Source organism: Ovis aries, chromosome 6 (assembly GCF_016772045.2).
Source record: "Ovis aries strain OAR_USU_Benz2616 breed Rambouillet chromosome 6, ARS-UI_Ramb_v3.0, whole genome shotgun sequence".
NCBI classification, from domain to species: Eukaryota; Metazoa; Chordata; class Mammalia; order Artiodactyla; family Bovidae; genus Ovis; species Ovis aries.
Genome location: NC_056059.1, coordinates 17,560,623 through 17,585,950, shown reverse-complemented (window position 1 = coordinate 17,585,950; position 25,328 = coordinate 17,560,623). Strand labels below are relative to the sequence as shown.

Below are 25,328 nucleotides of genomic sequence, written 5' to 3'. Positions count from 1 at the left end.
GAAACCTGCAGGTACAAATGAGGAAAAGACAGGACTGTACGCTCTCCTAGGGCAGAGGCTGTGTCTGGCATGTGCTCTTGAACCACCAGTTGCCTGCACATGATGGGTGATTTTTAGTTGATAAACAACTGCTGAGTCTGGCAGCTCTTCCCTGCCTCCTGCTGGAGGGGAATAGTCAGCACCACCTCTCAGACTCGTGGGTGGGGCTGAGCACCACTTTTACCCTTTTCTGGAAGACAGATCACAGGCTTCAAGCCTGTGCTGTCGTGGAACAGTACGCAGCTGTTTGTTGACATGGAGCAGATAGAACAGGCCAATACCAATGCTGTGAACAAGCAGTAACCTGAGCAGAGCTGGCTAAGGGTTATGCCTGACACACGACAGTATGCTGACCAGCACTTGGGATTGTTTACAGATTGATTCTTGCCCTAGGGTCCAGAAGCACATTGAGATGCCATCTACCCTAAGAAGAGACGTAGAGAGTTTATTTCTCAGGATTCCAGAGCACGTTCAGGTTGCCTGGGGTGTCCTGTCCTGTCCTCGCCCTCCTGCTCCCCGCTCTGCAGCGCATCAAGCATTTTCCAGCGAGCCCAGTGACCATTCTCTTCTCCTTCCCCCGCGGCATTAGGGTGCTGATGAGTTTGTGGCGAAGACCCTGAGCAGCATATCGACCAGCACAGATGCAGCGTCCGTGGTGCACAGCACAGACTTGGTGGTGGAGGCCATCGTAGAGAATCTGCAGGTGAAGAACGAGCTGTTCAAGAGGCTGGACAAGTTTGCCGCCGAGTACGTGATCTCTGGGAGACCTCGTTGGTGCTGGGGGCTCCCTTCCTGGCGCTTGGGCTTTCCTCCTGGGAAGGAGTCTCCTGACACTAAGACTTCTTTTTATTACTCTATAGTTGTTTCCGGAAGAGCCAACACTGTTTCCTTTATTCTCCATCCTCCACCCCCAGTTTGCTTCCTGAGGTGTGGGCTGCCCTGAATCTGGTCCTTGTCCCCAGAGGAGGGTAGAGTTTTTCCTACGTGAATTGGAGGGCCCATCCAGGGACAGGTCTTGGTCTCTTGCAGCGTCTGCGTCACGGCCCCTCCCAGGCCAGAGGGTGGAGGCACTCGGTCACGTCCCTAGACGTCTGCTAAGCAACCTCAGAGCAATTTGGTGTGTCCCCTCTTTTGGATGAAACCAACAGATAATGTAATTGAAGGGAATGCCTTCTGTTCCCATGGTTTTCCAGGGTCATCCTGCTTTGAGTCTTCTGTGAGTTAAGTCAAAACAGTTGGGGTCCTTTAAGGAGCACGGAGTTGTTACCCAGCTTCCTGGCAAAGGGTGGGCGAGGAGAGCTAGCCTCGTGCAGGTCGGACGCAGGGCCCCTGGCTCAGGACTGTCTGTGTGGCATCAGCGAGCCACGCACGTGTGCAGCGCTAGTTCTGCCTGCGGCTCCTGGCGATGTTGACCCCTGACGTGTTCATTCATGCTCATCTTGTGGTTTGCTTGGAAAGGCGTCACCCGTCTTGATTGGGACTCAAAGATTAAGATTATGTGACAACAGGAATTCTTAGGCAGCCACCAGCGAGCAGTGGCTAAAGAGAGACACTTGCATACTGGCCTGCTGGCCTGACAGCCCTTAGGGCAGTGTGGTCTGGTGACCCTGACAAAGAGGAAAGGCCTGTCTTTCTGTCCCCTATGCATCATTCAGCTGATCAGCATGCTCACGTACTTTACAGGCTTCCCTGGTGGCTCAGAGGGTAAAGCGTCCACCTGTAATGCAGAAGACCTGGGTTCAATCCCTGGGTTGGGAAGATCCCCTGGAGAAGGAAACGGCAACCCACTCCAATCCCTTGCCTGGAAAATTCCTCAGATGGAGGAGCCTGGTAGGACTACAGTCCATGGGATCACAAAGAGTCACACATGACTGAGCAACTTCACTTCTCTTAGGGGCTGTCGCACCATGTGACAGAAACCAGACTGTCTTGGTTAGGAATGTTGGCTAAAAAGGTTTTTTTGTTTTTTTTTTTAAGAAGCCCCTTTGCCTGGCCTTTAAATTGGCCAACTTGGAAGTTGTTGAGAAAGGCCACTGTTCTGTGCTTTAAAAGTGAAGTGCTGTTTATGTAGGAGAGTGTTATGCCCCTGTTTTCCTCTAAGAGTTTTATTGTATCTGGCCTTACATTTAGGTCTTTAATCCATTTTTAGTTTATTTTTGCATACAGCGTTCTAATTTTATTCTTTTACATGTAGCTATCCAGTTTCCCCAGCACCACTTATTGAAGAGACTGTCTTTTCTCCACTGTATATTTTTGCCTCCTCTGTCATGAATTAAGTGACCGTTGGTGCATAGGTTTTTCTCTGGGCTTTCTGTCCTATTCTGTTGATCTATAAATCACAGCAAGATCTTTTTTGATCCACCTCCTAGAGTAATGAAAATAAAAACAAAAATAAACAAAAGGGACCTAATTAAATGTAAAACGTTTTGCATTGCAAAGGAAAGCATAAACAAAATGAAAAGACAACCCTCAGAATGAGGAAAAAGTACTTCCATAAGATGTTATCGTGTCCAACCCTTTGTGACCCCATGGACTGCAGCCCACCAGGCTCCTGTTCTGTCCAGGAGATTTTCCAGGCAAGGATACTAGAGTGGGTTGCCATTTCCTTCTCCAGGGGATCTTCCCGACCCAGGGATCGAACCCGGGTCTCCTATACTGCAGGAAGATTCTTTACCGACTGAGCTACGAGGGACGACAACTCATGAAGCCCAATATCAAAAAACCATTCAACCCAATGAGAAAATAGGCAAAAGATCTAAACAGACGTTTCTCAGAAAAAGATACACATGGCCAAAAGGCACATGAAAAGCTGCTCAGCATCACTAATTATTAGAGAAATGCAAATTAAAACTACAGTGAGGTATCACTAGTCAGAATGGCCATCGTCAAAAAATCTGCACAGTCAGTGCTGGAGAGAATGTGGAGAAGAGGGAACCCTCTTGCACTGTTCTAGGAATGTAAACAGGTACAACCACTATGGAGAACAGTACGCATGCTCCGTCCCTTCAGTCGTGTCTGACTTTTTGCAGCCCCATGGGCTGTAGCCCACCAGGCTCCTCTGTCCATGGGATTCTCCCAGCAAGCATGCTGGAGTGTGTTGCCATTTCCTCCTCCAGGGGATCATCCCAACCCAGGAATTGGACCCCCATCTCCTGTTTCTCCTACATTGGCAGGAGGATTCTAGAACAGTTTGGAGGTTCCTTAAATAACTAAAAATAGAGCTACCATATGATCCAGCAATTCCACTCCTGGGTATATATCCGGAGCAAACCATAATTCAAAAGATACATGCACCTCAGTGTTCATTGCAGCACTATTTACAATAGCCAAGACATGGAAGCAACCTGAATATCCATTGACAGAGGAAAGGATAAGGAAGATGTGATACATACATACAGTGGAATCCTACTCATGAAATTGGCCAGTGTTTTTAAATTGAAGTGTACCAGCTCAGTGGTAAAGAATCTGCCTGCATTGCAGAAGACCCGGGTTTGATCCCTGGTTTGGGAAGATCCCCTGGAAGAGGGCATGGCAACACACTCTAGTATTCTTGCCAGGAGCATCCCCATGGGCATAGGAGCCTGGCAGTCCATAGGGTTGCACAGTTGGACAGGACTGAAGCAACTAAGAAGCAGCAGCATGGTTCATTTACAGTGTTTGATTTCTGCTGTATAGCTCAGTGACTCAGTTACACATGCATTCTCTTCCAGTATGGTTTATCATAGGGTACTGAGTATAGTGCTCTGTGCTGTACCGTGGCACCGTGCTGTTTATCCATCCTCTGTATAGAATCTCACGTCTCTAACCCCAAGCTCCCATTCTGTCCCTCTCCCAAACCCCTGCCCCTTGACAACCACTGGTCTGCACTCTCTGCCCATGATTCTGTTAGTTTCATAGATTGGTTCATTTGTGTCTAGCTTAGGTTCCACATGGAAGTGATGCCACGTGATGTTTGTCTTTCTCTGACTGACTTCACTCAGTGTGATAATCTCTAGGTCCATCCACGTAGCAGCGGATGGCATGATTTTCTCCTTTTTTGGTGGCTGAGTAGTATTCCATCGCATGGCTGTACCAGTGTACACCACCAGCACACCAGCTGCTTTCACCTCACTCTTCTCTGCTCTTCCCAGATTACTGGTTTCTTCTCCCTTCCCTTCTTCTCCCCTCCCACTCGCTCCTGATTTCAGACAGATTACAGTACTGCCTTTTGGGCAAGCAGGAACACCCTAATCTTCGTAAGGGACCACTGCCCTTCCTGTGCTGTGGCCAAGCCCTTGTGGTGGTGGTTGTTAGTAGAGTTGGGCTGTTTCGTGTATGTTTACCCACAAGGTGGTGCTGTAGGAAAGCTGATAAGTCGTGCCCATCTCTAAAGATTTGCCTGTCATGCCTTTGGCACCCCACTTTACTGAGGTCTTTAAAAATTAAGTTTTGTTGAAATCAGTATAGAGTTTTTAAAATTAATAATATTTTATATACACAAAAGAAGATGGTACTGCTTTTTAAGGAGATTTTATAATAAGAATAGGGCTTCCCTGGTGGCTCAGATGGTAAAAACTCTTCCTGTAATTCAGGAGACCTGGGTTTGATCCCTGGGTCGGGAAGATCCCCTGGAGAAGGAAATGGTTGGAGTGGAAACCCACTCCACTATTCTTGCCTGGAGAATCCCATGGACAGAGGAACCTGGTGGGCTGCATTGTACGGGGTTGCAAAGAGTTGGACACGACCGAGTGACTGACACTTTCACTACAATAAGAATGCGTTGAACTGTGTTTATCACGTGTCCACATGTATCCTTCCTTCCCCAATCCTACCAGTGTGACCTTAAAACTTCTTTTGGACCATGTTGGTTTCCTTCTGTTTTCATTTTAATTCCCAATGAGTGGGAAAGCAAAGCTTTTCATTTGAGGGGAGATGATTTTCGTTCATGTCAGATGTTTCTCACGGAGGAGTCAGGTGTTTCTTCACAGTTTTTGTTTACTTTGAGCGTCTGCGATGCATCCTGTCTTTCCTCAGCGTTTGCTCACGCGCAGTTTCATCTTGTGACTGACGTCATTGCCTCCTTATGTTCTTCCTGTACCATGTAAACTAAATAGTGCAAGCAGCCAGGAGACATTTTGTTGCCTAAAATTGAGGAAGAATTAACAAAGACTAAGCAGACTTTTGGAGCAAGTAACTTTTAAATTTAAAATTTCAGAATTTAAATGAAGTAGATCACTTGATTTCACCCTAATGTTAATGAAGTTGTGTCTTTTCCCTGACTGTTTCCAAAGATGGGACTCATTCCAACACTCCAATGTCTTTCTCTCCACAGACACACAATCTTTGCCAGCAACACTTCCTCTTTGCAGATCACAAGCCTAGCCAATTCCACCACCAGACAAGACCGATTCGCCGGGCTCCATTTCTTCAACCCAGTGCCTTTGATGAAGCTTGTGGAGGTCGGTGGGGTCTGCTTGTGCATGCGGGCTTGCTCTGCCTGCTCTCGGCCCTGCTTCTGAGTGGCACCTGCCCTGCCCCCGGGGTTGCACTCCACGGATTTTAGTGGGAGGTTGGCAGGTTACTTGTGCTTGTGCTTGGGTTTCTCTAGCCAGAGTCTCCTTTCAGAGCCAAAGGAAGAAACAGCACCTAATATCTAGGAAGGCCCCTGGGCTTTATTTCTCTGCAGACCTCTCTTTTGACCAGTGGTGTACAGGAGGGCTGTTACCTGTGTGGAATATCATCATTTGTAAGCTGATGAGCAGTGCAGAGAGAAGCATCAGATTGGGAAGGTGGTACTGAAGACCACTGGCCTGATGAGCCCACGGAGGGGAGAACCACACGCGTTCATGCTGTCTTGTCCAGGCTGAATGGGGGATTTTATTAGAAGCCTGGTGTCCTCCCGGAGCGGCTGTATTGCACTGTCCACTGTTGGGCCACACTGGTGTCAGCTCCGGTGACAGGGCCTTTGTACTGTCCCCACAGGAGGCACAGCTCCTCTGTGTTGTGACCAGAGCTATAAAGCGGCTCCTCATAGCCTCGAACCTCCTGACCTCAGCCCCGGGAGGTGGAGGGAGGTGGCCAGGGAGGGCTATTGGGCTGCTACCGCCGCTTGCTTACTCAATACTCAGGTACAAGGGAGGTGGAGTCACAGTAGATAATTTGCAGTGAAATGCGGCAACTTGCCTTTTATAGGGGGGCTAATTACAGGGTCTGAGGAGCAGCTTCTATTAAATAGCATTTGTACTGAGGTTGAGGAGTTATTGCCGTGCGAAGTGTGGGGGCTGAGGATCCAGGCAGACCTCCAGAGACTAGCCAGGGCTCCCTGGGAGAGAGAGGAGATGTGGTCTTCCACTGCTGCCTTCTCCAGGCCCCCTTCCCTCCGGCGTCCCCTTGTTTCTGCCACCTCCTGATGCTCAGCCCCTCCCCTCTGTAAGCATTGGCATCTAGTTTAAGGATGACTAAGTTTCCTGACAGTTTTCTTTCAGGGGCTACTCTGAACCATCCTAGGATAGGAGTTCTCTCTTCCGCTGTCATTGCTTCTTGGCTTCTTCTAATTTATTGCCAGTCTCTAAGGCTGTGTTTGAAGAAGCTGAGGGACTAAAGGGGCACAGGGAATAGAAGAAAGCGTTTTTCCTAGTGCAGGAGAGAGCGAGGGAGTGAAATGCAATCTTCCACGCTTTCGGTCACTATATCATGTACGTACGTGTTTTGAAGATAAGGACATATTCCAACTCTACTACTGTTTTCCACTGCATTTACCTGATAATGTCCATATGTGTCTTTGGAAATAGGGTACATTGATTATTAACAGTTAATGTTTGACAAATGTTAACATTTTCTAGAAAATGTTTTCTAAAAGTGCTCTTCTTTATGCACCTTTTATTCTTTAACTCGAGCATTCGAGTGTATGTCCCTGGTGGTAAACACCAAAATGAACTGTAAGTTGAGTGGCTCCTTTCCTTTACTTGGGACTGGGCACATTCGTATGTGTATATGTGTAATTTTTCAGACCCTGTGTCAGAACAGAATATCTGCAGCACATTGTTTGTTGGATGAGTGAATAAATATGCATTCGTCCTGTTAAAAACAAAACAAAACTCTTCACTGTTGACTCCTTTAAGTCACCAAATTATTTTTAAAATTCCCTGACTCGCAGCCCTTGTCACAGCCCAGTCTGTTTGGTCCTGATGGAGGTGATGTTTCCGCTTCCTCTTGAATAATCCTCGGGTAGCTGTTTGATTTGTGGTGCCTGCAGAGCAGTATCATGCCGTCCTCAACCCCCTCCTAATGGCGCCTTTTGTCTGTTTTCCCTCATCAGCTTCCCTTCGTGCCATAGCATACCAGCACATCCCAAGCTGTGACCACATTAAAGCATGAATGATAATGCTGATGAGTCCCTTCATTTATATAGCGCTTTCCATCCTGCACAGACACTATCTCATTACCCCGCACAGCCCTCTTAGAAGAGAGAGGATGTGTCAGATATCGTCATCCCTATTTCCTATGCGAAAGGTGAGGCACCAGGGGTTGATTTGACTCACCTGAGCTTACATAAAGGGTCTGCTGTAGAAGCCAAGCCTGTTGGCTTTGACTCTCATTGAAATCCTTTAACTGGCATTTAAATTATATATTTAACTTATATAAATTCATCTGGTCTCCTCATTTGCTGAAATCGAATTCCTGACAGGCGAGCTCTTTCCTGCGAGCTGACTGCCAGGTGTGCCCGGTGCCGACCCCTGTCGAGCCCTGCAGCCCACTGTGAGCAGGGCAGCAGGCATGCTCTTGCCGTGTACCTCACAGAGAGAGTCGGGGGGTGGCCTAGGCCTTCCCGGGGTTCGGGCAGGTGGCACACCCCAGCCATAGCCGTGCGTTTGCTGGGTATGAAGGCCTCCCTCTGGGATGAGCCTATTCTGAGGCAGAGAGAGCTGTTGGCCTTTGGGGCATCTGTGTGGGAGAGGGTGGAGTAATAGGGGGTTACAGGGCCCCCTCAGAGTCCACAGGACCTTGGTGGCCTGGGCGCATCACTCAGTTTTCCTGGGGCTCCTTCTGTTCATCTTTGGACTAAGAGAAGGTGAGTCGTCATGCAGAGTGTGTTAAAGGCAAGCATTGTCCTCTAGTAGACTTCCAGTTACTTCCCTGAACTCATTAACAGTGGCGAGTAAAACCCTAAAAAGAGCCAGCATTTACTGAGCATTTCCTTGGAGCTGCCCTTAATGCTTTACTTCCTAATCTAATTCCATTCTCACCTCAGCTCCTTGAGGATAGGTAGAGTGATTTCAATGTTATTTCAGTTTCTAGAAACATTCCCAGAGTCACAGAGCTGGTAAGTGGTGTGATTGGGGTTTGAACCCAAGTCTCAGTGACAAAGTCTGTAAAACTTCCTACACACATGTGCACACATTTATATCAGTTTTTTTAGCCTTGATTTTGTGTGTTCTGTGACAGTCCAGTGTCTTGAAGTGGATATTCTGTTTCTGGCTTGAGATCCTTCTTTTATGAAACTAAAATTTTTGTCACCTGTGTGGCCGTTTTTTCTCAATGTTTCCTTGAACTGTACTATTGAAATTGTTTGCCGACTTTATGGTTATAATTCTTCTCTGCTTTGTCTTTCCAGGTCATTAAAACACCAATGACCAGCCAGAAGACGTTTGAATCTCTGCTAGACTTCAGCAGAGCCCTGGGGAAGCATCCTGTTGCTTGCAAGGTAGCGTATGGGTGGCCTGGGGAGGGGGTGATTTTCCTGGGACTCTGACTTACGCCAGGAGGGATTCTGACTTACGCCAGGAGGGATTCTCTTGCTGTAGGCTGATGTGGGAGAGGAGAGCTCTTCCGGCAGGTCGGCCTGCAGGCTGTAAAGGGCGAGCTGCATCTAGCAAGGAGTCCTGGTGATTGTAAGATTATCCCTGGTGCTCTCACCTGCTTTGCTCCGATTACCTTCAGTCTCTGCTGTGGTTCTTGTTTAGTTTCCCCCAAGTTTAGGAGCGGCACTTCTGCATGACTTGGTAGTGTTTCTGTAAGGACAACTGTGTCCCAGGGTGCCCTTACAAATTTCTATGCTGGTTGGTGGTTTAGTCACTGTCGTGTCCGACCCTTGTGACTCCATGAGCTGTGGTCTGCCAGGCTCCTCCGTCCATGGGACTTCCCAGGCAAGAATACTGGAGGGGGTTGTGTCTCCTACGTTTCAGGCGGTCTCCTGCATTGCAGGCAGATTCTTTACTGACTGAGCCACCGGAAAGCCCAGTTATTTGTAAATACGTCATTTATCTTTTTGACCATAATTTAATTTTTTACACTTTTAAAGTTTTTATTTTTTAATGTAATTTTTAAAGGTTACTCTGCATTTACAGTTATTACAAACTATTGGCTGTATTCCCCATGTTGTGAAATAATGCCTCCTTGACCTGTCTTACCTCTATTAGTTTGTATCTCCCACTCTCACCCCTATATTGTCCATACCCCACCCCCGCCCCATCAGTTCAGTTCAGACTCCTTGCGACCCCATGAATCGCAGCACGCCAGGCCTCCCTGTCTATCACCAACTCCCAGAGTTCACTCAAACTCATGTCCATTGAGTCAGTGACGCCATCCAGCCATCTCATCCTCTGTCGTCCCCTTCTCCTCCTGCCCCCAATCCCTCCCAGCATCAGAGTCTTTTCCAATGAGTCAGCTCTTCGCATGAGGTGGCCAAAGTACTGGAGTTTCAGTTTCAGCATCATTCCTTCCAGTGAACACCCAGGGCTGATCTCCTTTAGGATGGGCTGGTTGGATCTCCTTGCAGTCCGGCTAATTCGGTCTCTGTGTCTGTGAGTCTGCTCTTTTGTTCTGTTTGTTACTTTGTTGTATTTTTTAGATTCCACATGTAAGTGATGTACAGGAGTTGTCTTTCTCTGTCTGACTTATTTTACTTAGCACAGTAGTCTCCAGGTCCATCCCTGTTGCTGCAGATGGCAGGATTTCATTCTTTTTTATATGGCTGAGTAGTATTCCATTGTATATATGCCACGTCTCCTTAAGCCAGTTGTCTGTTGATGGGCACTTGGGTTGTTTTCATTTCTTGGCAGTGAACAGTGGGGCGCACATATCTTTTTGAATTAGTGTTTTTGGTTTTTTCAGATATATACCCAGGTGTGGAATAGCTAGTTGACTGTAATCTTTTAAATATCATTGTGGTTCTTCTCATAGCATACTTTTACTTTCCAAAATACTCTCAAGTTTGAACTCACAGTATTGAATTAATCCATGAAAACTTCAGTTGTTTATGAATCATCTGAATAAGTCATCTGTCAACATGGACCCCAATAGCCAGAGAGCAGACTTAAATAGGCCAGTCCCCTGAATTCCAGGACTGTAGTGTTATATTAGGAGAAGGCAATGGCAACCCACTCCAGTACTCTTGCCTGGAAAATCCCATGGGTGGAGGAGCCTGGTAGGCTGCAGTCCATAGAGTCATGAAGAGTCAGACACGACTGAGCGACTTCACTTTCACTTTTCACTTTCATGCATTGGAGAAAGAAATGGCAACCCATTCCAGTGTTCTCGCCTGGAGAATCCCAGGGACGGGAGCCTGGTGGGCTGCTGTCTATGGGGTCACACAGAGTTGGACACGACTGATGTGACTTAGCAGTGTTATATTAGGGAATCTCATTTTTTAACACTCATTTTTTGTTGGCTTAGTTTTATGGTTTTAAATCTTCTGGATTAAAAAAATATATATCACATTAATAACCAGAGGGTATGGTTGTACTTTGTTACCAGTTTTTGCTTTGTTCACGGCAAAAAGTAGCCATTGTGTGAGAAAAGACGTGAGTGTGCAGCAGATGAGAAGCTAGATGTGAAATGAGAGTGCAGGAATGAGCCAGGGGTGGTCTTTAGCAGCAAAGTCATTAATTCATGAGAGCGATGATCCATGTTTCCGTCGGGATAGCCATGGCAGGGGCAGGCCTGGGAACCGTGGTCTCATGAAATTGGTCTTGCTACGGCATTGCAGGACTCTCCTTTTAGGTGCTACCTTAGGCATTCAGGGAGACTTTTAGACCCTGACTCGCTCTCAGGGTCAGTTATTCAGGCCCTTGGTGTGGCATCCAGATACTAGAGGAAATCACACAGAACAAACGTCAGCAGACTTTCCTGTCAGGGACCAGATAGTAGTGTTCTAGGGTGTGCAAACTGCGCTGCGACGGCTGGGCTCTGTAACAGGAAAGCAGCACGGGCCATACCTGCAAGGAGCGATGTGCGTCTGCTCCGCTGAAACTTGATTCACACATAGACGTGGATTTGGCCTCCAGGATTGTAGCTTAGTAACGCTCAACAGAGAAGAATGACCTCAGTGCGCCTAAACTTATCTTTCTTCATAGGAAGACTTCACAGGCAAAGCAGCCCGCCTGGGCTCACATCCTGGCTTTGGCCCTTACTGGATGTGTAACCTTGGGCGTGTCTCGTCACCTCCCTGTGCCTCGGTATCCTCTCCCTCGCACAGAGGCAACAGTAGAACTTACCTCACAGGGTTACTGTGAGAGATAAGTGAATGACTATTTGTAAAGTTCTTAGGACAAACAATTCCTGCTCTACAATAAGTACAGTAAATAAAGTGTGTTTAATCAATAAGTGAAGGTATATGAAAAATGGAAGGTGTATGAGTACGCGAAGTTAAATTGCTTTATCAAAGGGCCGCGTCTCTTTACATTCCAGTGTTATGAGAGTATCTCTGTGTATCTTCAACAGCATTGAATATCATAATGGGGAAAAAGCCCCTTGCCAGTAACCTTACTGGTAACGTGCTATTTTGTTTTACTGAATGTTTCTTCGATTTTTTGTTGTTTAGGCACTAAGCTGTGTCCGACTCTTTTGCAACCCCGAGGACTGTAGGCTACAAGGTTTCTCTGTCCATGGGGTTTCCTAGGCAGGAATACTGGAGTGGGCTGCTGTTTCCTTCTCCAGGGGATCTTCCAACCCAGGGACTGAACCCATGTCTCCTGCATTGGCAGGCAGATTCTCTATCACTGAGCCACCAGAGCAGCCTTGTAACAGTATATGAACACCCCATATATTGGAGAAAATATTTTTCCCAGGCTACTTTCTGATTTCTAACCTTGTGTATGGTGTGGCCTCCTGTAGTCAGGTACCCTACCTTGTCCTGAATTTCTGCAGTAAACTTTTTAAAGTTAAAAAACAGGTTTGCCCTGGTTATTATTAATAAATCAGCATAATCTATGAATATAGTCTTGGTTAGGCAGATAAAGCTCTTTTGTGCATCTCTGTGTCCTGGGAGGTAGGTTAGGGGTGGTCTCAGGTGGCCCAGCGTGAAAGGAGGAATGGCTCTGGGCTGCAGTATGCAGGCAGGTGAGCAGAGTGACCCAGGAGCCTGGGCACCTCTGTTCAGATGTTTATGGAGTGCCCAGTGTGTGCTTGAAACGGGACTCACAGCCTGGGCCAGGGTGAGGGTTTTTTCCTGAGGGAGGGTCACAGCCTTCTGTTAAAAGAGGGGGACTCTGTTTACCTAGTGGAAATCAACTTCCCATTAAAAATCACCGAAAAGTTGCCAAGCGAGCCTGCCCCACAGGCTCCCAGGAGAGCTCAGCAGACAGAATCCGCATTCCCGCCATCCCTCCAGGAGAGACGGCTAAGTGTTGGAGTGAGGAGGGAAACGAAGAAAGGGGTCTTCCGGGGAGGAGTCTTGGTCGGTGAGCAGGGAGAGGCCCTCGGTGTGTTGGGACCTGCTAGTTTGTCCCGGGCCCTGTCCCCAGCTCCAGAGTCCTGTGCCCAGCGCCGGAGTGCACATAGGAAAGAGCCTGAGGAAATCCTCAACAGCTGGGAAGTTGTGTTCCTGAGGTGCGTTCAGGAGGGAGTGTGATTTTTCTAGACTTGTTAAGAAATGCAGGAGAGGAGAGGAGTAAAGGGCCTGCTGTTTGAGGGGAGCATAATAATGCTCTATGCGCAGCATTTTATGTGCTTTCATTTATCTTCACAACTAGTGAGGTAGAAATTACTGCTCCCATTTCACAGATGATGAAACTGAGTTTCAGAATGATGCAAGGTCAAAGAGTGTTCGAACCTGAGCCCAGATCCGCCCACTCCCACAGCTGTGCTCTTTGTAGTGGACCCCTGGCTCTGCCTTTACTCCTCTTAGGACCTGTGCAGTAGGGGCTTCTGGTTACTGTAATAGTTGGTTAAATCGTCATGTGGCATAGACGCGAGGCTGTCTTGGCGCTTTGAAACACTGAAAATGTATAGCTTGATAAATGTGTGTGATAATCCAGGGTGAGGAGTGAGCTGGTGACTCTACGTAAAGATGAAGTTCACAGAATTCACTTGTCTGTTTTTCTCTCTGCTCTGACAGGACACGCCTGGGTTCATCGTGAACCGTCTTCTGGTGCCGTACCTCATGGAAGCAGTCAGGCTGTGTGAGCGAGGTAGCTGTCCCCGCCCGGCCGGGAGCAGCAGGCCTGTAGGGCTCCTGTGGGAAGGGCTGGGCCCTGTGGGGCCGGGGAGCAGCCTCTGTTCGCGGACTCCTGTGAATCAGCCTCACCTGAGCCCGGTGCCTTTGTCACTGTGTTCCCAGGACCCACTTGACTCCCTTGGAGACTTCTGGGGTGACTCTGGGGACTTCCCACTCGGCCACCTCCAGCTACAGTCTCAGCCAGAGCAGTCATAGGCCAGCGCGGGTTTATATCCTGGGTCTCTGGCTAAGAGGTTTATTGCTTAAAACAATGACAGCGGTATAAAAATCACTGGGCCAGGGAACCTTTAAAATTCCCTAAGGTTGTAAAATTGTGACAGGAGATGGGAAATTAGTAACAAGATTGTAATGTGACAAGGAATGTTTCTGACAGTGGTGTCCGTCCTTACTGAATGATATTATGATGCTTTTTTTTTTTTTTTTAACCTTAAGAATGGTCTAAAATGGTTTTTCGTCAATACTGGTAGATTGACAAAGAATGATTTTCCCTGTTGTAGAAATAGACTTGGGACATGATCCAAGGTTAGAAAATGTCATGTATCTTCCTGCCTACCTTCCCTAAGGCATTTATGGAAAGGTAATTGTTTCATCTCTGCTTCAAAGGCAAATAGGCCTTAATAGGACTGAATGAAAAGCAACTGTAATTGTTTTCAGTTACTTCATTCACAAATGCTTGCTCCTGAGAATGTCATTTTTGAAACAAAACATTTATACCAGCTCTTCCAGAGAGATGAAAGCATATTTGCTTCCTCAAAATCTGCTTTAAATATTAAAACTTTTCTCTGTGTTCTATGGAGGCATTTGCCTCACTCTTGCTTCTAGATCAAACCAACACTTCTGTGTTTCTCTATCAACAAATACATCTAATTACACCTCAAAGACAGCATGAAGCGTTTTGCCCTACTTTGAAAGACAGGGGTTTTCTTGGTAATGTAATGTTTTAGAATATAGCATATGGGTGATCCACCTCTTAATGGTGTTCTTCTCACTGACACATACTGTCAGTTTTGATATATTTTCACCTGAACTGCGTGTCAGGCTGTAAGTTGAAAGTCACTTTCCTGTCTTCCGCTTTCCTCCCATCAGCAGTGGTCCTTTTCTGTACAGATGGAGTCCCTTTGACCTTCAGCATCACTAGCCACCTGGGAGATGAAACTGGGCAGGGGATCTGACCCCACAGGGGAAGTGCTCTTACTTTGCCCTTGGTGCTGCTTCAGTGTCCTGAAGGTGCTGAGTATTATGAGTGGGTGGGTGCTATTTCCTGGAAAGCCACACTGGGGTCTGGACTCCTCGGCCTCAGGCTTCTTACTGTGTCCCTTCTGCCACCTCAGGGTTCTGCCAGCGGCAGGTGTGCTCACATGCCCGCCTGCCGTCCCATCTGCACTCCCCTGCTTGGAGCGACTGACTGAGCTACCTCCGTTCTACTTTGAAATCTGAAAGTGTTTTGGATTATCCTCCTTCACCTGCCATGTCTGTTCATTTGTCTCTTGACTCCCCACCTGTCATCTCGTCTCCCTCTGCCAGTCAGCCTGCCTTTAGTGCGGCTCGTCAGGCAACAAGGGATTCGCACTTACCTTGTGTCTTTTCTAAACTGCTCTCCTCAATATTGTGTTGTCCAGAAGGGTGAGGGGACAGTGCATTCCGTTTCTGCACGGCAGCAGAGTTGGACCATGAAGGCAGCTTAGCCCACCCCTTTCCAAACTCATGGTGGAGAACTTCTCTGTATGACATTATTTTGGTCAGCTTATGTGCTCTTAAAAAAAATAGCGATATAGACTGGCTGGCATATAAATGACCACAGTTTATTTCTCGCGTTTCTAGAGACAGTAGTCCAAGTCTAGGGTGCCAGCACGATCGAGTGTCTGGTGAGAGCCCTCCTCTGGCTGCAGACCGCTGACTTCTCGTGTCCTCACATTGCAGAGAGTGGAGCGAGGAAGCCAGCTCTCCTGTGACTCTGGGAAGAGCTCTGCGAGCTCCAGCCCCGTGACTCTTCCAATCCCTACAAGGTCCCACCTCCTTACACCACTGTATTTAGGCAGTAGGGTTTCATTGTGAATTTAGGGCACATAACAAATACTTGATATACCTGAGGTGAGCATGCCTCTGAGACAAGGGGGCGGAGTGCTGCTTTGAGCGGTAGGGGGTCATCGGAAGGATGTGTGGGGTGTTAGAGCAGAGAATCTGCTCCATCACTGTCCACTCGGGCCTCCTGGGCAGCTGAACAGCTTTCAGAGTCCACAGGCCCTTAGCAGTGCCTCTGCCAACCGTCCATGGGGTCTCGGGCACGCCACTGCCCCTCCCCATGCTCACCGGCTGTGAGCCTCCTTGCTTCCGGGTCAGGCCTTCCTCCCCAGTGCCTTGCAGCCTCTGTCTTCACGCCTGGTGCTGTCGGCATTCCCACGATAATCTCGTCCCTGGGGCCAGGGCCAGGGCCCTCTCTGTAGACCTGAGCAGGCTGGTGGCTGCAGCAGACAGCACCTGCTATCGGATGCCACTGACGGGTCAGAGTCAGCTCTGGCAGGGTGCTGCACTGCATGGTTAGCTTTTCTTGGGTGACGCCTGGGAGTGTCACGAGCCTGTCCCCCAGTCACCGTGTGACATCCTGCTCACAGTGTCCCTGCCGTGCTCGGGACACGTTCAGTGGTTCCATCGGAGCCTACCGGATAAGTGTCCTCGCCAGGGAGCCGCCTTTCTCCTCACCCTCTGCCTTCTTGTCTCGCCTCACACCTTACTCCCACCTTCTCTCAAGGCCCCACTGGACCGTCCCCAGTGCTTGCTCCAAGCTGGATGTAATCTTTGTCATTGTCCTAACTCTATGCTTTGCTTCTGCTTCAGGGCACGTGCCTGCCGTATGGCACACATCTTCCTTCTGCTGTGCTCCGTTTTCAGTGTTTGGGTCCTCATCTTCATACTTCCAAAGTGTGTGTGTAAGCCAGGCTTTAGGTAGCTGTTGATGGATAAAGGAATGGTGGCTGCGCTGATTCTGATCCTGTTGCCCGTGACCATGGTTTGTTGTTTAGCCAAGAATGGTTGGTAGGTGGTGCTGATGAGTCAGCAGAAGAAGCTTATTCGGGCAGGTCCGCAGTTCCCAGGCCTGTAGAAGAGCTGGAGTTCACTGAGGATGCTCTTTGTTGTCGAGATTTAGGGGATGGGGGGCGGGGGGAGGGGCGGGCGGCTTTCAGCCTTCTAAGGTTGATGCAGAATTTCGTGTGTATGCACATTTTCTTTGGAGAAGGTATCAGATTTTAAGTGCTTGACTAAAGATTAGGAATTAATGATCTAAAGCATGATACCATGTTTAACTCCCACTTGGCATTCTAGTCTCTATTATATATTTCTCTCTCTTCCCCCGCCCCCCGCCTTTTACTCTCTTACTCAGAACAGAGTTTTTAGAATTGTGCTGACTTTGTGAAACTGTTCAGACTTTTTTCCCATGATGTGCTATGTCTTCATATTATTTTTTAGAAATAGTCAAGTGAGTCTCTGAATCTAGGATAACAGTCTTGACTCTAGGGTTTATTGTCTCTCCTGAATATTGATTTGATTAAATGGCTTTAAGGTAAGTTGGAACCATTATGCTATGAGATTTCTATCCACAGGAAGCTGATATTCTAATAAGGGGAGACAGCCTATAGCGAGTGAACCAATAGATAACATGTTAGGTTATGACCAGTAATCCTTGAGAAAGGTAAATATACAGTCTAGGGGGTGGCAGGAGTCCTGGCCTGGAGTCTTGATAGTTCTTAGGTTATGTGCAGAGAGGAGGGGAGTCTGATGCTCTGACACCTGAGCAGAGGTCTGCAGATGTTGACAGGATCCCAGTGCAAGGAGCAGCAGGAGCGAGCCTCAGGAGCATGCTAGGCTTGCTTCAGCACTTGGCCTCTGCACCGCAGAAGCCTGGGAGCCTAATGAAATCCTCTCAGCAGACTCTTATCAGCTGCCATGTGCTTTCTCATTCCTGCTTTGCACATGCTGTTCTTGCTGCCTGGAATGCCCTTCCCTGCCCGCTCTTCCCTGGGGATTCTCTTCAGGACCATCAGGACCCTGCCTGGGTGGTGGTTTTGGTGAAGTCATAGCATTGTGAGTAAACCTCTCCATCTTTGCCCACATAGCCATGTGAATCTTCCTGAATCTTCAGCACTTGTTAGATGAAAGTTTTGGTTTGTACATCTGAATCCTCCCATTAGATTATGAACACTGCAGTGCTTGTCTTGTTTCACTCCAAGTCTCTGGTGCCTGATACATAACAGATATTAAACAGAAGTTGAATGAAAGAGTGAGGCTGCCTGATAAGGCTAATGTCTGTGTGATCATTTTTGCTCTCTTCTGACCTGAAACTCAAATCATTCTCAGGAACCTCTGGTTGACTAATCAGAGGAGTACCTATAAAGTCACCCAGGAGAAATAATTGGTTGGTATTTTAATCATCTTGAACCACCTTGAAAGCCTTTGGCATTATTTTAGTACTTCATATGCTTTTAAAAATAGAACCTTTATGCATGTTTAAGTAGTTCTTGTTCCTCATGCCTAAAATATCTGAAATATTTAGGTTGTGACGTCCTTTCTTAAGTTTTTTAATCACTTTTTAAATTTAGCTTTGTTTTAACTGACCATTTCTTTATGCTTTGGAACAAAATTCTACATAGACACTTGTTACAGGCTAGTTGTGTTCCTGATTTTGGAGAAAGGGGACAGGTTGCTCTCTATAAAGACCTCTGGTCCACAGACATTATGTGAAGGATAATATTCCACGGAAAAAGCACTTTGGTTCTTGTCTTAGTTTCCTCAACACACTTTCAAACTTGAGTGGCAGTTCTAAATCAGGTTTGGGCTTTTTTTTAAACATAATCTTGACTGAAGAGTTTATATGCATGGGATTTCAAAGGAATGACTCAATATTTACAAAACCAAGAAAGGTAAAAAAGAAAATCATATATACAATACATAGAAAAACATATAGCTTCATTGTTTCCTTTTTTAAAAATAAGTCCCTTTATCAATCACAAACATGCTGTAGCTTTAAAGGACTTTTAGTAAGTTATTCCAGAGAAGGAGAATCCCAATCCATTAGAAAGTAACTAATGTTTCCCGGCCTCTGAGGCCTTCTTTCTCCACGAACAGAATGGTAGTGCTTGAGAATTTACCTCACAGAGTAGCTTCATGTAGTAGCTTTGAAAATCTTGTGACCTCTTAGAAAAATCTTACCCAAGCCGGAAATCCTGACTCCAGAACTGTCTTGAATGTGCATGATACGTAGAACACTAGTAATTCAGGGACTAAGCACTGGCAGGGTGGCCATGGGAAGGGTGGTGGTGGCTCAGTGCTGCCCTCTGCTGCTTAGGTGAAGCATCCAAGGAGGACATCGACACGGCTATGAAGCTGGGCGCCGGGTACCCCATGGGTCCATTTGAGCTTCTCGATTATGTTGGGCTGGATACTACGAAGTTCATCCTAGATGGTAAGAATTGGAATTCTCTGTTGTCTGTCTTGAGTTGAGTTGAGGTAGTCTCTTTCAGCAGTGAATTAAATTAAATGCCTATTTAAATAGATAAGGAGCCTTAGTAGACCTTCCAAAGTCCTGTCCCACCAGCTGAAAGATTCAAGTAACATGACTGAAGGGAAAATATGGCTGCTTAGTCACATAAGGCAACTTTTTAAAACATCTTTTGTTTTGAAAGAATTATAAATTCATAGGAAGTCCCACATTCAGTGAAATACAGCACAGACAGGGCCTGTGTACCCCTTTACCTAGTTTCCCCTCAGGGTTGCATGTCATATAGCAGCCACAGTACCTTAGCAGAGCCAGGAAATTGGCGTTGCTACACAGTCATTCTGTCAGGTATGCTGATCTGTGTAACCACTGCATTCAAGATGCAGAACCATTTTAAAATGTGTATTCATTTTACTGTAGTGGCTACTAAAGTTGAATGTAGCTCATAGTACCAAGTTGTACGAAGAATACCTATAGGAAGGAGCAAGGGGAGGTTCTAGTGGAAGCAAGAACTTTATGAGGATATGAAATACCAGTAGCAGCAAATTCAGATTTTTAACATGCCTGAAGTCGTTTCACTGTGTCACTGGTGTCCAGGCACCAGATTAACAGATTAACCAGATCACCTTTGGCATCAGCTATTTCCATGAAGGGACTGGATGAACAGAAGGGCCATGGGAGAGCTGGGCCTCAAGCAAGACATGGCCCAGTGGTGCAGCCCTGCTTTGAGGCTCACGTTCAGCCTTCCCTCTGCCTCTGCGAGTCTGGAGGCAGAGCGTGGGGAGAAGGGTTCCTACTCTGATGTGGGAGAGGCCCATGGGCCTCACTCATGCAACTCCGGCCAGCATGCTCACCCTGGGAATGCTGAGATGTAAGATAAACCCAGCACTTCATCCTAAGCTCTTTTTCCTTCTCTCAATAGGTTGGCATGAAATGGACTCAAAGAACCCCCTGTTTCAGCCCTGCCCATCCCTGGATAAGCTGGTAGCAGAGAAAAAGTTTGGCAAGAAGTCTGGAGAAGGATTTTACAAATACAAGTGAGCAGCTGTCTGGCTCGAGGATGAGGCCCCGTAAGCACATACCAGCAGCTCCCCAAGTGCCCACGGGAATGGTCTTTGGTCAGATGTTCCTCCCACAGCACGATCTATTCGATGTACGTTTTGATTGTAATCTATCTGAAGTAATCATTTACAAGAGTTAGAGTAATAGCAGATTTCTCCATTGAGAAACTAATTCCCTTTCCCTTTTTCAGTCTGTTCATTTCTGTGTATCTTCTAAAAAGCTTTACACCCTGGTGCCTTGGAGCAGACATTTCTTTTGAACCTGTTGTTTTCATGAACAGTTACCAGAACCTGAATTCGTTTACTTGTAACGAGAGCATCCTGTGTCCATTGTTACCACACGGGAAAGTCTCCAGCCACTGACACACTGTGTTGTGTCTGTGGAGGGCTGCGAGGCAGCACCTGCCTCTTGTGTTTACCGGGTTATCTACTGCCTGCAGCCTCAAGCCTTACCCTCCTTTGGGCATGATGTCAGGTATCATGTCTTAATTCAACTCTTCATTGAGATGTTGCTGCTGGATTAGTGGGAATATCTCCAAGTGCAGGAAGATGTTTTGTTCACATCTGAAATCTGAATGATTATTGTCTGTCTCTCTTTTTTTTTCCCCATGAGAAATCATTGCTGCAAATTGACTCTAATAAAATGCAGTTTTTTTAATCTGTGAAAATTTAAATTGAAATAAACATGTATAATTTAAAATCATAATTTGTTTAAATGGTTATAAAAGTAAAGGCTGGTAATTTAGGTGGAAGCTGTGCTGTCTTTGGCCTGTAGTCACTTTTTTGAGTGGTAATGGTGAGGGAGGAGTGGCCAGAGAAGGTGTTTATGTACAGCCTGCCTGTAGCTGTCACTCCAGATTTCTTACCAGGAAAGCAGTAATAAAGGCACAAAAACCAGTTTTTAAGGAACATCTGTTTCTTCTTTGCCAACAAAAAGAAACAGTGTAACATAAGCTTCTTTTAATCATTGGCTTGAGAAAGTGTCTTCCAAGATAGAATTTTGAGGCTGGAAAGACATCAGAAACCCTGAGGTCCAGTGGCCTCTTTAACAGAGAGCTGATGAGATGTGCTCAAGGTGACCAGAAGTTTTGTGACAGTCAGGATTAGAACTAGGTTTCGATAAAATATAACATAGCAAATTTGAAAATTTCAAATCCAGACTTCCTTACAGTACTGTCGCTAAAATGGGCATCCTTGTTTGGAATTCTTGGTCATGGTGCTCATGGTTAAGATTGTCCTCCACCCATTTCATGATGGATAAAGGGGAGCTTATTAAATTTTTTTACTTGAATCTAACTAGAGCATAATGGAAAAATAACCATATGCATACATTTCTACCACACACAGAACCTGGTTTAGGAAACTTGTAGGTTATTCTTATATTTCCTAACGAAAAAAAGGAAGCACCTGTGACACCATCACCATTTCCATTACTTAAGGTTACCCTGTGGTCTGACAGCCCCCTGCACACTCAGGCTGGCTCCTGACCTTTGACAGGAGCCCCAGGCTTAGGAGGGGCTTCCTTTCCTTCTCATTCTCTGACTGGACTGCCCACAGGATGTGGGCCCTCATCCTGGAAATGGCAGGGCTCACTCTTGACCACTGGATTCCAGGAAAGAGCAAACTCAGTGATGTGGCCGTCAGCTTGCCCGGGGTGAGGGTGAAGGGTTGCAGCCACCTTTCCCTGGCTGAGGTTTCTCCATGTGCTCTTAGCCTCTGAATATTTTGTTATTACAAAAATACTCTTGCATGTGTCATGTCTGTGTCTGGGAAAGAATTGTGAACGTCTTCTTACACACCCGAGTGGAGAGTGGCTTTCTCAGCCCCGTGCTCCAGTGTCTGCTTTCTTAGGTGAGCACAGCTACTGCCTGCCAAGGGCTGCGAGGGGAGAAGGGTCTTTGTGGTCAGTTAGGTCCTCTGCTTTCAAATCAGGACCAGAAACTGTATAGTCACCACCTAAACAACATACACTAGTTACACTTCCATAGTTTGCAAATTACACTTTTCACACTTTGAAACAAGCTTTTGTCTTGACCCACTTTGATTTTAATCCCTTTAACATTTCAATCTAAGTAACCAATTAAGTCTTACCAAAATACAAGGTGTGGCTGTAATTTTGTGGAACCAATTTTCCTGTAAACAGGCATTGATGGTACATAAATATTAATCAAAAATGCTTTGGACAATGGAAGCACTGCTGCATTTTCAACCCATTTGGTTGTGTAAATTGTTCTTTAACTCAATATTTCATAATCACAGTTTTTATTTCTATGGCAGAACAAATTTTAACTCCTGAAAGACAGAAAAATCTAATTCTATTTAATGTTTTGTTTAAAATGACCAACTATGGCTGTTGCAGAATTAATTGGTATAAATGATTAACACCAAGGACTTTGGAATTAAACAGACTTGGGATCTAGTGCTAAGCTCCACTCTTTTACCTATGCAGCCTAACCTTGGGGGGGGGGGGGTTACTTGTCTTCTGGAGAGAGCTGGCAGAATGGGCAGAATGATGGGTCCTGTCCCACGAGGTGGCTGAGATGAAATTAGATGATGGATGTTAGATGTTGAGCTCTCTGCCAGGCTCAAAAGACGGATTGCTACCACCTCCCTCCTCTGCGCCCTATTTGAAAGAAAGCCACAGTTCACCTCAAACCTACAGGCTTACAGAGAGCCTGAACTTTTACCGTTGGGGGAGTGGGCTGACGATTGGGAACAGTCCCACGGGTCTAGTAAGAGAGAGTCGTAAAAGTGAAGCCGTGGTGGCACTTCCGCAGCTGCTCCGGAAGTGCTTCCCAAAGCGGTGGGTGGCGTTGCGGACCTTTTCCAACTGACCTGGAAAGAAACTCGCAGGAAGCATCTAGCGAGCAGGTGAGGCGGCTGTCTCCTAGGTATTAGATGTTTTGTGTTTGATAGACTGCGGATGATTTAAGACCCTGGAAAAAAGGCTCCTAACAGAGATGGAAATCAGGGCAATGATTTCCAGGGCAATGATCCCCTGGAGTGGGGCATGCAAACAGGAGCAACGCGAAGGCCACTGGTCAGCAAGGCAGAGCAAAGAGCAGGCCTTACACGGACAGGGCTGCGGTGGGGCTGGTTGGCCAGGTCTCGTGCCTGCCTGAAACACATAGCCTGTTCTCAGGCGAGCGAGCACGTGCCGGAAGGGAAAACCTGATGAGGTTTAGAAGACAGGAAACAGAAGCGTCCCCAACAGACCTGGGGAGTAAGGCGTGTTTGAGTCAAGCTGTCTGGTCACGGTGTTTGAAGGGCTGAACTCTGGAGCCCTGTGGAGGTTTCACCACCTGCTCGTGGGAGGTGGATTTCCAGGGCTTTTCCGCTTGTGTTGAAGTTCCAGGGAAGTGTGCGGGCACAGCGGCAGCCTGCCTTACCGCATGGATTCGGGGCAGGTCAGGGGGGCAGAGCGAGCGCGCCCCGTTCGGTCCTGTGGCCTTTCATCCTCCAGCCACGTCCAGGGGAGAGGCTGTCCGCCCTGAGTGCACCCAGGTGACACTCCTGCTTAACTGGCGTCAGGGAAAATGTGATGCGTGAAGGAAGGAAGCCATCATCCTGAGAGGGAGCCTGCACACCTGGCAGAGCTTCAGCGGATGCCCGCACATCCTAGGCTGAGAACCAACGTGTGTGGGGATGTTTAGAGAGAACCTGCTGCCCTTTGGGTGGGTGGGGGTGGGCTCCCAGGTGGCCCAGTGATGAAGGACCTCCCTGCCAATGCAAGAGCCGTAGGAAGACTCAGATTGGATCCCTGTGTTGGGGAGATCCTCTGGAGTGGGGCATGGCAAACCACTCCAGTATTCTTGCCTAGAGAATCCCATGGACAGAGGAGCCTGGCAGGCCAGGGTCTATGGGGTTGCAAGGAGTTGAGCACGACTTGGCGACTGAACAATTTCTGTACAGCAAAGTGATTCAGTTATATATATGCATTCTTTTTTTATATTCTTTTTCATTATGGTTTATTATAGAATATTGAATATAGTTCTCTGTGCTATACAGTGGGACCTTGTTGTTTATCCATCCTCTGTATAAAATCTTACATCCCCTAACCCTAACCTCCTACTCCATCCCTCTCCCACATCCCTTCCCCTTGACAACCACTTGTCTATTCTGTTTGCCCCTGAGCGGGTTTGTTTCTTAGATAGGTTCCTTTGTGTTATATTTTAGATTCCACATGCAAGTGATACCATATAGTATTTTTCTCTTTCTGAATTCCATTATGTATAATCTCTAAGTCCATGCATGTTGCTGCAAATGGCATTTTGTTCTGTTTCTGGCCGAGTAGTATTCCACCGTATATGTGTATCGCATCTTCTTTCTCCATTCATCTGTCATTGGACATTTGTGTCCATGGCTTGGCTATTGTGAATAATGTTCCTGTGAACATAGGCATGCATGTACATTTTTTAATTATCCAGTTTTTTTCTGGATCTATGCCCAGGAGTGGGATTGCTGGATCATATGGTAATTCTGTTTTTTGTTTTCTAAAGGAACCTCCACACGATCTTTCACAGTGACTGCACCAACTTGCATTCCTATCAACTGTGTAGGAGGGTTTCCTTTTCTCCACACCCTCTCTGGCAGTTATTTGTAGACTTTCTGGTGATGGCCATTCTGAGTGATGTGAGGTGGTATGTCACTGTAGCTTTGATTTGTATTTCTTTGTTAATTAGCAGTGTTGAGCATCTTTCCATGTGCCTGCCTATTGGCCATCTGTATTTCTTTGAAGAAGTGTCTGTTTAGGTCTTCTGGAAGATGGGCCATTTTTGTAAGCGGTGCCTGGATGGGTTAGAGCTCTCTGAGATCAGGCACTGAGGAAGGAAGAATGCCAGCTAACTGAACCATTGGAATTGGAGCAGGCACAGTCTGTGCTAGATGTTGGCATGTGGGGAACAGATGAAGTTGTTCAGCAGGTACCTCTGGGCTTTTTAAAGTCCTCGTGAGCACTGCACAGGCTTTGCTTTATGTACAGCGTGATGGCTAGAACCGGGCATTAGAGTGAGCTAGATTTTAAAACCGTGGGTTGCCTTTCTCCAATTGAGCAAGGTTGATAGGACCTGTCAGAACTACAGGCATTTTGTGTAAGGCTCTGTTTTACTTTGCTTTATACCTTTTTCCTGATGGGAGAAAATATGATTGCAGTATAGAACATAAGTCAGTGATTCTACTCAGTTCAAATCCTGAGACAATTAAGTTACAAACAGAAGAGACTAATCTACTAATCCCTCTGTGACTACAAAGAGAAACTTCTGTGTGATTGTCTGTTTGTAGGCAGTTTTCTCATTCCATTCAG

The 25,328-nt window shown here is 46.8% G+C and overlaps 1 protein-coding gene across 2 annotated transcripts in view; it reads left to right on the top strand.

Annotated features, from left to right (window-relative positions):
• Positions 1-20,732, top strand: part of HADH (hydroxyacyl-CoA dehydrogenase) — a 43,699-nt gene extending 22,967 nt beyond the window's left edge. Inside the window, exons 3-8 of one of the 2 annotated variants that reach the window (XM_004009637.6) lie at positions 629-786; positions 5,351-5,477; positions 8,633-8,722; positions 13,355-13,427; positions 18,816-18,932; positions 19,888-20,732. In XM_004009637.6, the coding sequence (XP_004009686.1) occupies positions 629-786; positions 5,351-5,477; positions 8,633-8,722; positions 13,355-13,427; positions 18,816-18,932; positions 19,888-20,006 (684 nt within the window). In that variant the 3' untranslated portion in view covers positions 20,007-20,732. Of the gene's footprint in view, positions 1-628; positions 787-5,350; positions 5,478-8,632; positions 8,723-13,354 lie in introns of both variants that reach the window. The other variant, XM_060416809.1, reaches the window with a different exon arrangement.
• Positions 20,733-25,328: the final 4,596 nt, after the last annotated feature.